General features: G+C 35.6%; 2 protein-coding genes across 2 annotated transcripts; one reads left to right on the top strand and one right to left on the bottom strand.

Moving 5' to 3' along the window:
* Positions 1-3,425: 3,425 nt before the first annotated feature.
* Positions 3,426-6,438, bottom strand: LOC112043105 (circadian clock-controlled protein daywake). Its single transcript, XM_024078382.2, has 5 exons — positions 6,280-6,438; positions 5,314-5,539; positions 4,754-4,884; positions 4,244-4,396; positions 3,426-3,878 (listed from the first exon to the last, which is right to left on the bottom strand). Exons 1-5 carry the CDS (start codon positions 6,350-6,352, stop codon positions 3,724-3,726), a joined length of 738 nt encoding a protein of 245 aa, XP_023934150.2. The 5' UTR covers positions 6,353-6,438; the 3' UTR covers positions 3,426-3,723.
* A 2,158-nt stretch (positions 6,439-8,596) lies between these two features.
* On the top strand, positions 8,597-12,603 carry LOC112043104 (ribosome production factor 2 homolog). The gene is made up of 5 exons (XM_024078380.2): positions 8,597-8,755; positions 8,849-9,064; positions 9,981-10,254; positions 11,211-11,352; positions 12,291-12,603. Exons 1-5 carry the CDS (start codon positions 8,733-8,735, stop codon positions 12,575-12,577), a joined length of 942 nt encoding a protein of 313 aa, XP_023934148.1. The 5' UTR covers positions 8,597-8,732; the 3' UTR covers positions 12,578-12,603.
* Positions 12,604-13,818: the final 1,215 nt, after the last annotated feature.

The raw sequence follows: 13,818 nt of genomic DNA, 5'->3' as shown, positions 1-13,818 counted from the left end.
TGCAAATTAAAATGACTTGGCCATGAATAAGATAAAATCTGTTTTGAAACTAATTGTAATAAAACTATTATGATTTGCAAACTTTTTACAGCTGCTACTTTTGTAATAATGGAGAATTCGTCAATCAGTTAAAAGCTGGATGACTGTCTCAAATCTTTTCTTTACCTCTCAAATGATTCTCTTTATCTTAATCGTTCACTCTTGGCAGACTGGTCGTGGTTGCAGCGATGAGCGACGCTTTCTGTGCAATGCTCCTCTACTTTTGGCGATTGAATGCATAATGGAAACACTTTATCATGGACGTTTATGTTGAAACCTCGATTAAATCCCTACGGCCCGGCACTACCAAGCGCTCAATTGAATCCTGATATCTGGAGACGTGGCTAAAGAACTTTAAGCTCCTTAAAGCACAGTCGACGAAAGTCTTTCTTTTATCTTTAGAATGGAAATGCTGGTTCTGAACACCTATCTATGGAATCCTCAACAAACGTCTCCAACACCACATCTCCAAGACATCGTCATCATCATCTTGCGACGGTCATGTAGACGCAAGGATTACATTTACTTTTATTTTTATTTAGCAATGGCACAACGCCTCCGGTCTTCAATTTCACAACCCCAGAAAATAGTAGATAGAACCTGTAAGTTGAGCAACAACCACACAATTCCCTATATCGTCAATTTCTGGTCTGTTTTGCGATGTCCGGAATCTTTATTTTGGTCTTATCTCTTATTAATGGCAAATCCCACGTACCAAAACGGAGTTGTTCACGCAGGTTGGTGCGTATTCCAGTAGCATATTTTCCGTGGAGTGCCTGGTTGCCTGAACTCTGCACTATACTACTCGGAAAATTTCTATCATCTGATATAATACAATTTTCATCCAATAAACAGATGTGTCAAGATCGTTTCTAATACGGATCTTTGAAGTATTAAATTTATAAAAAAAGGTTACTTTTGGAGTTTTCTTTTCTACCATGGAGTTTTCCGGGATGAAAAATAGACTATAATATGTTAATCCAGAGTAAAATCTATTTCCATTCCAAATTTCAGCCAAATCGCTTCAGTAGTAGCGGCGTTAAAGAGTAACAAACATCCGTATAAACTTTCTCGTTTATTATATTAGTAAGATAGCTGCTACAATCACGAAATATTCTTTTTGGATTTTCCGTAGTTAGTAAAAAACAAAGTATAGTTAGCCGTTATCTATATGAACAAAAAATAACTAAGTGAATTTTGTTTAAAAATTTAGGCACTACTAGTTCTTTAATAATATTATTAGTATAATAAGTTAACTGACTCATTTGTACGACGGTTTGCTGGTTCAGTTACGGACAATGAGGTCCAGGGTTCGAATCCCGGGTCAGGCCAACAAAAAAATACGTTAATGGGATTTTTCTTGCCTGACCTTTATTTGACCTGTGCCTGATCTTTCACCGGTCTTGTCGGTCTGCCATTTACAGTACTATGAGAGTGAGGAAATAGAGAGTGCACCTGTGCTTACGCTCACACTTGTGCTATAAATGGTTAATGTACTACACATGGTTAATCTCACCATGAGATTGGCCACCGTGACCGGATAGAAAAATTAATTTTGTCGGCAGCATACTATTAGTGAGAACCGTAATAGATGCGTAATGATAGCCCAGTGGATATGACCTCTGCCTCCGATTCCGGAGGGTGTGGGTTCGAATCCGATCCGGGGTATGCACCTCCAAATTTTCAGTTGTGTGCATTTTAAAAATTTAAATATCACGTGTCTCAAACGGTGAAGGAAAAACATCGTGATTGCATACCAGAGAATTTTCTTAATTCTCTGCGTGTGTGATGTCTGCCAATCCGCATTGGGCCAGCGTGATGGACTATTGGCCTTACTCCTCTCATTCTGAGAGAAGACTCGAGCTCAGCAGTGAGCCAAATATGGGTTGATAATGATAATAATGATGATACTATTAGTATGCTTAGATGTGTATCTCATACAAATCATACATTACCGATTCTAACACAATCATGTAAACAAGCCCTGTCTAATCACACAATTTTATAGGAATTTATTTGGACAAGTAATTAAGTCGTAATTCATGGTTAGTAATTTCAATTTATTCCTAAAATGGAATATTATCTATATATTTTGAAAACATGCTTAACATGCTCGCTGCGGTACGAGGTCGATTAACCTCGTACCGCACCACAGACAGTTTTAGTACGAGGTCAAAAAACCTCGGGGAAAGCACAGAAACATCAGTGTCGTAGCGAACGTGTTGAAGGCCAAGTTCTACGAGTATATTAGAACGAGTATCAAAAGCTTCTCTAGTGGGGCTGAGCAGAGAGAATAAAACGAGCCCTGTAGGCGAGTCGACAAGAGCCCCTTAATTTGGATTTACAAGACGAAGGTCCTGGGTTCGATCCCCAGCTGGGTCGATTGAAGTTTTCTTAATTGATCCAGGCCTGGCTGCGGAGGCTTTGGCCGTGGCTAGTTACCACCCTGCCGGCAATGTATCGCCAAGCGATTTAGCGTTCCGGTACAATGTCATGAGTACCGAAAGGGGTGTGAATGTTCATCCAACTCCTACCATGTTAGCCCATTTTCACCTTAAATTGCATCACTTACCATTAGGTGAGATTGTAGGCAAGTGCTTGTAAAGAATCATAATAAGACAAATGAACCGCACGGTGAATTCATGGAATGCTAAGATATTCATCTCATTTTAAGCCCTCTCATTTGCCCCTACACATTAACGCTAGTCGATAGATACAACAACATGTTAGATGTGTTTATTTATGAAATCTACAAACATTTCGGCCTTTTTGAGACTTATTTACAATTCATTGAGAAAAATACTTTTCCATGAAATGTGCACCCAACTAATCAAAATCGGATAGCTTTTTAAAAAAATACAAACATAGAAATTTGCAAGCTGGCTTACATGTATAATGTACATACTTGTCGAATACAGAACTATCTTTTCTGGTGTAGGTAAATTAACGTAAATTGTGAATTGTCTTATGATTTTCTTATTTTAAAAAAATATTCAGGTTTACTAGTAGTTACATTTTATTTTACATTTTTATCAATATCACTATGCCAAAATATGATTATGTACTCGTATATCGTATATCGTCATATGATTATATACACTATATTATACTAAATTATTTAAATGAGAAACTTGGATATGAAAATTTTAAATGAAAAACCAAAGACATTTATTATTATTTTTATCTTATTTCTTGCATTTAACCTAACTTATATATATTAAATATATACGAGTAAAAACCTGTAATTTAACTTACTTAATATTAAAAGCAACTATATGAATAATTATAGTTATAAGTACTTAGTTAATTATATTGTACCCGGAGGTATGTAATTAAAAATTTAATGAGATATATTTAATCTATGGGCCTTATTAGAAGGCTCACTCAGCTGGCAGCTGGAGCGAGCTATGCTTGAAGTTTCTCTGCGTGATCGAATCAGAAATGAGAAGATCCGCAGACAAACCAAAGCGAGTCGCGAAGCTGAAGTGGCGATGGGCAAGCCACATAGTTCGAAGAGCCGATGGACGTTGGGGTCCTAAAATGCTGGAATGGCGACCGAAGACATCAAGCGGGTTGCAGGGAGCCGCTGGATGCTGGCGACTCGAGACCGTTGTGCTTGGAAGTCCATGCAAGAGACCTATGTCCAGCAGTGGACGTCCATCGGCTGATAATGATGATGATAATTTAATCTACTATGGCAAAGTCTTGCACAGGCGCTGATCCCAAAATACTTTTACATGAGTTGAAGAGTATGTCATTCATTTTATCGTAAAGGTATGGCCCGAAACTCAATGTTGTTGTTCTCCAATTCCTGTTGATAAATTCGTGGACAAGGTCACCTGGAAACGTTTACAATTATATTATTTTAATTATAATACTCGTATATGCCATCAAAAACAACACTTGTAAAATGCACCAATTCTCGCAACTCAGTTGTTCTATCGTAAAAAGTTGTGAGATCCATGTAATACCGAGTCGGTTCCCGAGGGTAGTGTAAAATCGCGTAGGTAGATGATGAAATATATATTGAAGTACGATATAATAGGGTAGTTGACTCATATAAAATTTAATATAAACAATATTAATTTCGTGTAGTATAGTATTTAAGACCATTTAAAAAAGTGTCTACTAGCCTATTACAAAATAATAAGTTAATGAAGAAGGATGATATACAATTATGAGATGGAAATCCGAAGATACTTACTTTTAGCTTTATCTCCGTTGAATAAATTTTCAAATCTATAGTCAGCGCCACTTTTGTCATTTCCGTATCTATAATCAAGAAGATTGATAACGTCCTCCCCGTTCTCGTTTTTCTTAAAGTCGAATAATATTAACATCTCCGTAGTGTCATTAACTGAAACGTTGAAATAATATTTTTAATTTATATTATTAATTAAATTTTATGTTATTTGTTAAAATTTATTATTTATTTTTTGTGAATTATTGGGATTTTCTTCCTGCCTTTATAAATGAGAATTTCCTACCACTTGATGTTGTATCTCATATACATATGTATGATCGTACTACGAAATGTATAATTACCCAGCTGTTCATTATTTTTAATCTGTGATAATTTCAAAAATCACACATTATTATTTACTTTCCTACATTGGAGCAACATTAAGCTTCTCTTCAAAATTATTTCTTATTGAAAAGAGGATGCCTATGTAGACGACCCATAAGAAAGAGTTGGTGAATAGTGGATACTTACATTTACGCATATGAGCCTTGCCTGCACCACTGACTGGGAATGTAAACAAATGGCCGCCTACTGTATAGTCGGAATCAATGTTTAGATTCGTGTGGAACGTTAGGTGTATATATTTTAAATTTGTGTCAATCCTGTAAACATACAATCAAATAAAAATATAAGTCTGAAGAGGTAAGGTATTTTTTTGAACTTTCCTAATTTTAGTTTGGCGGGATAATCGTTGGAATCATATGTAGTTCTCATTTTATTATAATTTATTTGTTGCATTTTAAAGTTCTATTGCTTAAAGTAGGATGCATTTTATTCATTATTGTTCTGTAAAGGTGCATAAGTGAAGTGGTTGAGCAAGAGTGTTTTAATACTACTGTAATGTTACTATCACGTTGACGTAAACGCAAATTTATATGGAATTGAAACAGTTGTGCAGTAGAGCCACTAGATGCCGCTGTTTCATTTCCTAAGAAATTCGCGTTTACGTTACGTGGCAGTAACAATATCAAACTGCCACTAGGCCCTCTGATGATAAGTTTGTGTTGACGAACAAAAAGTATTTATCTTACCAAACATTGTCAATTACCGCGTTCCTCAGTCCTTCTATCTCAACGTTTCTGATTTGGAAATCCAAGCCATCCTTTTGAATTTTAACTGAATCTATAAACATTTTGTCAAGTTTTTGTATGCCGAGCTCGGGTATCCCAGCAGTAAAGGCACTCACGGACTTCTGAACTTGCGTTTTTATACATTCTGAGTCCTTTAGAGAACATTTATCGAATGGCAATTTTCCAGCTTAAAACAAATTGAAATTAGGTACACTTTTTTAATAAGTATTTAAAAACTAGTGTTGGTCGCTGAGATAAATATTAATGAACATAAAGTCGATACGTATCTAGCCTACCAACATAAATCATTTTTAGTTTAAGAGTTCCTATTACTTACCCTATTATTTAGCTACCACCAAAAATAACAAATTTAAGTCCAAATTGTATCTACTACAATAAAAAATGGTTCTATGTTCTGGTTCTGGTTTGATCTACCCACATAAGACCTATTATATAAAAATAAAATGCCATAAAAAACAACACTTGTAAAATATAGCAATTCTCACAACTCAGTTATTCTACCGTAAAAAGTTGTGAGATCCATGTCGATTACTTTATTCTGTGCGTAATTAAGGGATCTTCTGTTTCAAGTTATTATGTAATTATCTAACCTAACAACATCGTATAGTGACCATATCAATGTTAATAATCCTTTAAATTTTAACTATTTCAGGTGCAGTGATTAGCTACGCTAACCATAATTATATTGAAGATTTTTTTAATTTTTTTACGTTATCTTCAGGCTATAGAAAAACATATGTTTCTACCACAATATCAGCGTCTACCACTCTCATGAGTAAACTTTACGTATATTTGATATTACCTAGTAGGCATTTAAATATAAGTACTTAGTAAATTTATATAACTAAATTATTAATTACGTATCTTCTTATTCAGTGCAAAATCATTAACATTAAAATCACTTACGCGATGCTCCATTTATAGATATTTGCTCAAAACATGTTACAGCAAAAATAATAAAGAAATACTTCCTTAACATATTTCTGTCTTCTTCAAAAGAATATGTACACTACACAGTTGCTGCTAAGTATTTATAGGAGTCCTACTACAACTGATGTATTTATTTTTGCACAAAAGCTAATTAATATCAACTGAGTTTATTCATCGCGTCAAGCGTGATTAATAAATTGTGAGGATTCCGTAGCTCTTATTTTAACTCACTATTTTTAAGAACATTTGCCTTACATGACGGTCCCGTGGCGCAATAGGTTTGCTTGACCCTAAACCCTGCATTTTGCATCCACGGCCGTGAGTTCAATTCCCACAACTGGAAAATATTTGTGTGATGAGTATGGGTGTTTTTTAGTGTCTTGATGTATTTATAAAATATATAAGTAGGTATTTTTTCAACCACGACGACGCGGTAATGAGTCCGGCCCCTTTACCGGTTATATTTTCATCAATTTCCAATAAATCAGCCTGCCTATACACAGTACCTACCTACGTCCACAGAATAAAGAAATTGAGGCCTCGCTAGGATGCTAAGACCCTAAATGCCTATAATTATTATTATCTCTAAAGTGAGGATTTTTTCCCAAAAAATCCTTGAGGCAATTTGATATTTTTAAATGAAATACTTAATAAAGAGTATAAAATAAAAAAGCCTTAAAATATACTCGAGTAATTTTTGCAAAAAAATATCCTTGATGTATTTAATAGAGTTCTTAATATTTTATATTTATGTCTTTAACTTGTATATTTAAAGAGTAGGTAGGTAATAAATAAATAGATAGGCTAAAAGCTTTAGATGATACTTTAATGCTAGACAAGAAGAAATCGCTTTAAAAAACGTATTACTTATCGGCTAAAACAAAATGTTATTTTTTGACTCGTAACTCTCATAAGGATCTTCAAAAGTAATAAACCATACGAGTAAGTACCTACCGACTGGGTTTTAACATATTAGATACATTAGAAGTAGCAAAATTTGTATTTACATTAATATAATTTTCAGAAAAACAAACTACTTAACTATGCATAAGTGATGCGTAATTTACGTTAGTCTCGAATGTTCTGATGAAGATAAACTTATTCTTGTCTAATATTATTTTGAAAACGTAGTGTCACAGCTATTTTACAATTTTTACAATAAAGCGTGTAAAAACTACTTTACTAATCCAATTAAAACAAAACCTTTCACTAGCTCTAAGCTACTCTAACGGGAAGTTATACATTATTTTAACCGAGCTATCTATAACGGTTTTTGGCCGTTGGACTAAAACTCTTCTCGTTATCTATGGCAAGCCCGGTATATTTTGTAGAAAACAGAGAAAAGAAATTTGGATCTTTGGACCTAGAGTATTCAGCATTGTGAGAAAAAAGGTTTATTTAATTCCTGCTATTGAGTAGCAAAAAAGTGAGCCGATGGACGTTGGGGTGCCAAAGTGCTGGAATGGCGACCCGGACTAGTAAGCGCAGTGTTGGTCGACCCCCCACCAGGTGGACTGACGACATCAAGCGAGTCGCAGGGATTCGCTGGATGTAGGTGGTTCAGTATCGTGATGTTTGGAAGTCCCTACAAAAGGCCTATGTCCTGCAGTGGACGTTCATCGGCTGATATGATGATAATGATGATGATATTTATGCCATTCAACTAAACAACCGATATTTTTAGGGGGCTCTTTAGAAGACTTAAACGATTATAGAAACAGTTTCTGTAAACATGTTAGACCGTTGATCTTGGGCCTTTAAATATGCCTAACATTCCCATTCCCCTCCAACTAGCCGGGAAATACTGTATCAGTAGTGGGTACGACAATAGTCCAACGAGGCGGGGATCGTACCACTAGCCCTTGGTGATCCGCCCACTTCACCATTGAGCTATCGATGCTCTATTTTGAAAGAGGGGTCTAGCGAGGCATGCATATAATTCGTCTGAGTCAAAAGATTTTGACAAACCACACTCTTTCTTTGAGCATTTGCTTATATTAAATTTTATTTTTATTAACAAATTTTTATTAGTTCCAAACACGTATAATTCATTCGACTTGAATGTTTGAATACAACGTTCGCAAGAAAGTAGAACAGGGAAAACTATGGTCGTGAGCGTGTTCGTTGTGATCGCTTAGTGGAACGTAGCCACTATTATTTGATGATCAATAATAAATAGTCTGCGGTTTGAGTTGTCAAATGTCAAAGAAATTACAAAAAGACAGTTTAAGGTCATGAAATTACATGACGTGAGATGTCAGACGACAGTCTGTCAAGAGTGAGATTGTCATTGCCAATGTCAACGTCAAGTGTTCACTGTTCTGTCAGTGTCAACTGTCAAATGAGACGCTGGACGGCAAATAAAATAAACACGTGTTTTTCTTTTTTCGTTGTTGCAATAAATAATTTTTGGAGATAATAAAATTAAAATGGGTGTAATTCAAAGAATAAAGTATGCGTTTAATAATTTTGCGCCTCAAAATGATATTATGAATTTGATAAGTAGAATTCCTAGGTTATAATCTAAATTGTCGTAATTTTGCAGAAAACCTACGACTCGTAAAGGCAAAAAAGTTTTACTGTCCAGAGAACCGAAGGCAATTGAAGGGCCAAAACAATGCATTTTCCTTCAAGCTCGGAATCCGTCAGAGAGGGCAAGGAACGTGCTAAAAGACATCTACAATTTAAAGAAACCTGATGCTGCTTATCTCAGCAGGAAGAATGATTTTGTTCCGTTTGAAGACGCGACTCTCATTGAGAAGTAAGTAATAAATAACTTGTACATTTACGTATACTCAATAGAAATCTTGTAATTACATCAAAAACAATCAACATTCATTTATTTCATATATCAATATTCATTTATTTCAATTAGGCTCGGTTTACTAGCAGATTAAAAAGTATTGGAGTTAATAGAAGTGTTTTTGAAATTACCTCATTATAATTGATCTTAAAAAATATAATTCTGCCTCAATGCTTATCATAAGCTAAAATTATGATATTTTTCATGGTCAATTATATTAAAACTCAACTAAAAATTGTTTAATTTATTCCTTTAAATAAATCAATATTGCACAACTACACTTTAATCATTCCCTCCTTGACCTTAGGGACATATACATTTGAGCCTGTCACAGGGCTATGAGGATTTGACACTTTGACGGTAGACCATGATTAGGCTAGTTGATACTTATTTTTAAATAGTCTTAAATAGTTCATTATCATTCTACTAGATTAAAATTTTTTTTTTTATGTTTTTTTGAGATGTGATTAGATGAAAATTTTAGATTTTAAGAAATCCTTAACATTTGTTAATTACTTAATATAGATATATTTTGGACGCTTATTCCATGTGCTATGCGAAATTAATATTATGAATGTTATTTAAACTGGTACATACCACGATAAAACAACGAGATTTTTATTGTCGATATTTCGACCCAGTTGCATGGATCGTGGTCACAACGGGACTATTACGTTTAAATAACATTCATAATGAACAACCACGAAATAAGTTTAAAATCATTAGAAATTAATATTGTTTATATTAAATTTGCCATGAGACAACTACCCTATTAACATGCTTTCCGAAGTTAGCAAGTAGCCCACTCTGTACTGCAAATTAGAAATGATAGAAAGAAGTATCCTGATGTTAAATAGTACTTTTAACTTTACAGATTATGCTACAAAAAGGAAGCATCACTATTTGGTGTCAGCTCACACAGCAAGAAAAGACCACACAATGTAGTATTGGGGCGCACATTTGACTATAATATATTAGATATGATAGAACTTGGTGTGGATAGCTTTAAAGCTATGTCCGAGTTTCACAATATAAAAGTGTTAACTGGTATTAAACCATGCTTGCTGTTCAATGGCCCTGCGTGGCTTTTAAACCAGGATTTGAAGAGATTGAAGAATGTGCTTACAGATTTCTTTCATCGAGATAAGGTAAATGTCCGCATCTTAGTTTGCATAAAAGCTTATTATTTGTGGTTCACTGAAGCTTCAGGTCCCTCTCTCTTGAAGAAAGTTCAGAAGTCTAACTTGAAAGATAGCAATCACATGTTTTTTTTTTAGTTGTTCATCATCATCATTAACAGCCGATGGACGTCCATTGCTGGACTTAGGCCTCTTGCATTGACTTCCAAACAATATGATTTTGAGCCGCCAGCATCCAGTGGCTTCCTGAGACCCATTTAATGTCCTCAGTCCGTCTAGTAGGGGGTCGACTGACACTGCGCTTTGTAGTACAGGGTCGTCATTTCAGCACATTGGGGCACCAACGTTTATCGGCTCTTCAAATTATGTGCCCTGCACATTGCCACTTTAGCGTTTTGACTTGCCATGCTATGTCAGTAACTTTGGTTCTTCTGCAGATCACCTCATTTCTCAATAAATAACCCAGAGAAACCCTAGGCATAGCATGCTCCATTACCCGCTGAATGACCGAGTCTTTTTTTTATTTAATTGTGTACAGTAATCTTTGAGTAACAGATAAACAAACTAGCATCGCTGTGTGTGGGATACAGTTACTAGCTTTGCCCCTGTTAATGTTTTATTCCCTAAAATAATGATAGCTTTTATGCAGAGTTCGTCTGATTGTCCAGGACAAAGGCTTCGTCCAAACTTTTCTACAATTCTGAATCTTTTCTTCAATCAAATCTTGCCTATTCCCTATAGAAATGTAATAATGGTTGTGTGCTATGTGAATATTTCTGACTACAATCTTTCTCTGTGCTTGAAGAAATTCAATGATTAACATTAGGGTAGTAAATCATTTAAAAATTTAAAAAATACACTATGAAAGGACAACAAATTAATAAAATAAATATTGCAATAGTTAGAAAGTAAGATTCCTTGGAATACACAAAATATGCTAATTTAATAATATTGAAAAATTCCAGGTGGAAACAATAAGGCTACAAGGTTTGGAGCATGTGTTGAGTTTCACCGCAACTGACGACGGCACCATTTATCTACGATCCTACAGAATACTTTTAAAGAAAAGTGGTCAGCGAACACCTAGGGTTGAACTGGAGGAGATTGGTATGTTAAAGGATATTGTATTTTTTTCTAAAAGATTATTTGCCATAATTATGTATTATTAAATACTAGCGGACCCGGTCCTGCTTTACTTTGACTTATGTGCACTTCTTCTCTATCCCTACTCTTCACTTCCCTACTCCTACCCCTACCCTACCCCTACAGCGGACAACATATAGATACAAATATGTACTCAGCACTACTTAAAAATCAATGCAACTACAAACCTGTATTGGATAACAATTTTCCATTTTGTAAATATAATGCCTAACCTAGCGCACGTCACAGGCAAGGTAGCCCAGAAGATCAACTTTTCAGTTGCATGCACTTTAAGAAATTAAAAATTACGTGAATCAAACTGTGAAGGAAAAACAAAGTGAAGAAACCTGCATACCTGAGAATTCTCTTAATCCTACTAATATTATAAACGCGAAAGTTTGTATGGATGTTTGGATGTATGTTTGGATGTTTCGATGTTTGTTACTCTTTAACGCCGCTACTACTGAAGTGATTTGGCTAAAATTTGGAATGAAAATGGATTTTACTCTGGATTAACACATAGGCTACTTTTTATCCCGAAAAAATCCATGGTTTTTGGGAGATTTGCGAAAACTGATGATTTTAATGATATGAATGCTTGTTACTCTTTCACGCCTCGACTACTTAACCGAATTAGCTGAAATTTGGTATTGAGATATATTATAGCATAGATTAACACATATGCTACTATTTATCCCGGAAAAATCCATGGTTCCCGAGGGATTTGTGAAAAACTAAATTCCACGCCTTCGCGGGCGTCCGCTAGTTCTCTATATGTGTGAAGTCTGCGAATCCGCATTTGGCCAGCATGGTTGACCCCTCTCATTTTGAGAGGAGATTCGTACTCAACAGTGAGCCGAATATGAGTCGTTAATGATGACGATACTTGGTTAAATTTTCAGGTCCATCAATAGACTTCAAACTACGTCGTACGATGCTGGCCTCTGACGACTTGTGCATCGAAGCATGCAAAGTACCCAAAGAGCTCAAACCGATCGCTAAGAAGAACCGATCGACGGACGCATTCGGTACCAAACTGGGTCGCATCCATATGGGCAAACAGGACATTAACAGACTACAGACAAGGAAGATGAAGGGTCTTAGGAAAAGTGCTGAGGAGAAAAAACAGATGTTGTTGAAGAAAAAACTTGCCAAGAAAACAGCGAAACAAGCTACCGCAAGTGCATAATGAATAAATATTTTCTTTTTGGTAAATGGTAGTTTTTTTTTTAAATTAAACTTTATATTATTTAGCACTAGTAAGCGCAGTGTTGGCCGACCCCCCACCAGGTGGACTGACAACAAGCGAGTCGCAGGAATTCGCTGGATGCAGGCGGCTCAGGATAATTATGTTTGGAAGTCCCTACAAAAAGCCCATGTCCTGCAGTGGATGACCATCGGCTGATATGATGATGATGATAATATTATTTAGTGTATGCATAGCTAATATTTAGTGTCTTATTGCTTTTTCGGAAACTGGGTATATAAAGTATAAGTAATATATAAACACACATGCCTGATGATAGACGGACGAACAGCGGAGTCTTATTATAAGTATGCCGTTTTACTCTTTGCTTTGGGTAAACCTAAAAACTGTAGGGCTATTCTGTAACGATGTTTTGTGTAACTCGCTATTGCGAGTTTCAAATTCACCTCTATCTTTCTCTTTCTATAGTATCGTGTTAGACGGAAAGAGATAGAGGTGAATCCGAAAAACGCACTTGCGAGTTATACAAAACATAGTTACAGAATAGCCCTGCCACTCTATAACAAGCAGTTTCCTATTTATAACCTATATAGAATAAGAGCCCGTAAGCCCTAGACCTTCGTAATTTTATAAAAGCTGAAAGTTCAATTCATGCTCCTACCATAACTAGGTAAGCACTATAGCCAATTATGGACTTCGGACCGTGGTGGCTTTGGGAGGTAGCAGGTTTTAAGGATCCAGACCCTCAACCGTCTAAGTATAAAGTGTAATTTTTCATGTTTTCCTGAGCATAATATGAGAAATTATATTCCCAGTCGCCAGTCACTTAGCTTCGCGGCAACCCTTCGAAAAACACTGTTCAATTTAAAACTTCGAGGTTCTCTAGCGAAGGGTTGCCATGGAGCCAAGTATCTGGCGAATGGTAATATCATTTCTCATATTATGCCGATAAAAATATAAATAAATTGTACTTTATACTTAAGTGGTTGAGGGTCTGGATCCTTGAAACCTGCTATCTCCCAAAGTCATTACAGTCTAAACTCCACAGCTGGTTACGGAACTCATCTACAGTTGGAGCATGAGCTGACAAACTTTCAGCTTCTATAAAATGACGAAGGTCTGGCTGTCGCTGGCTCTCCGTCTAATATGTTTAGGTGACAAGGAAAATGTATTAAAGTAACTACCTATTCTTATTCCCAGAAGAAGTATAGATACTACCTACA

Source organism: Bicyclus anynana, chromosome 13, assembly GCF_947172395.1.
Source record: "Bicyclus anynana chromosome 13, ilBicAnyn1.1, whole genome shotgun sequence".
Lineage (NCBI taxonomy): Eukaryota > Metazoa > Arthropoda > Insecta > Lepidoptera > Nymphalidae > Bicyclus > Bicyclus anynana.
The sequence above is the reverse complement of the archived record's forward strand: the minus strand, read 5'-3'. Positions and strand labels throughout refer to the sequence as shown.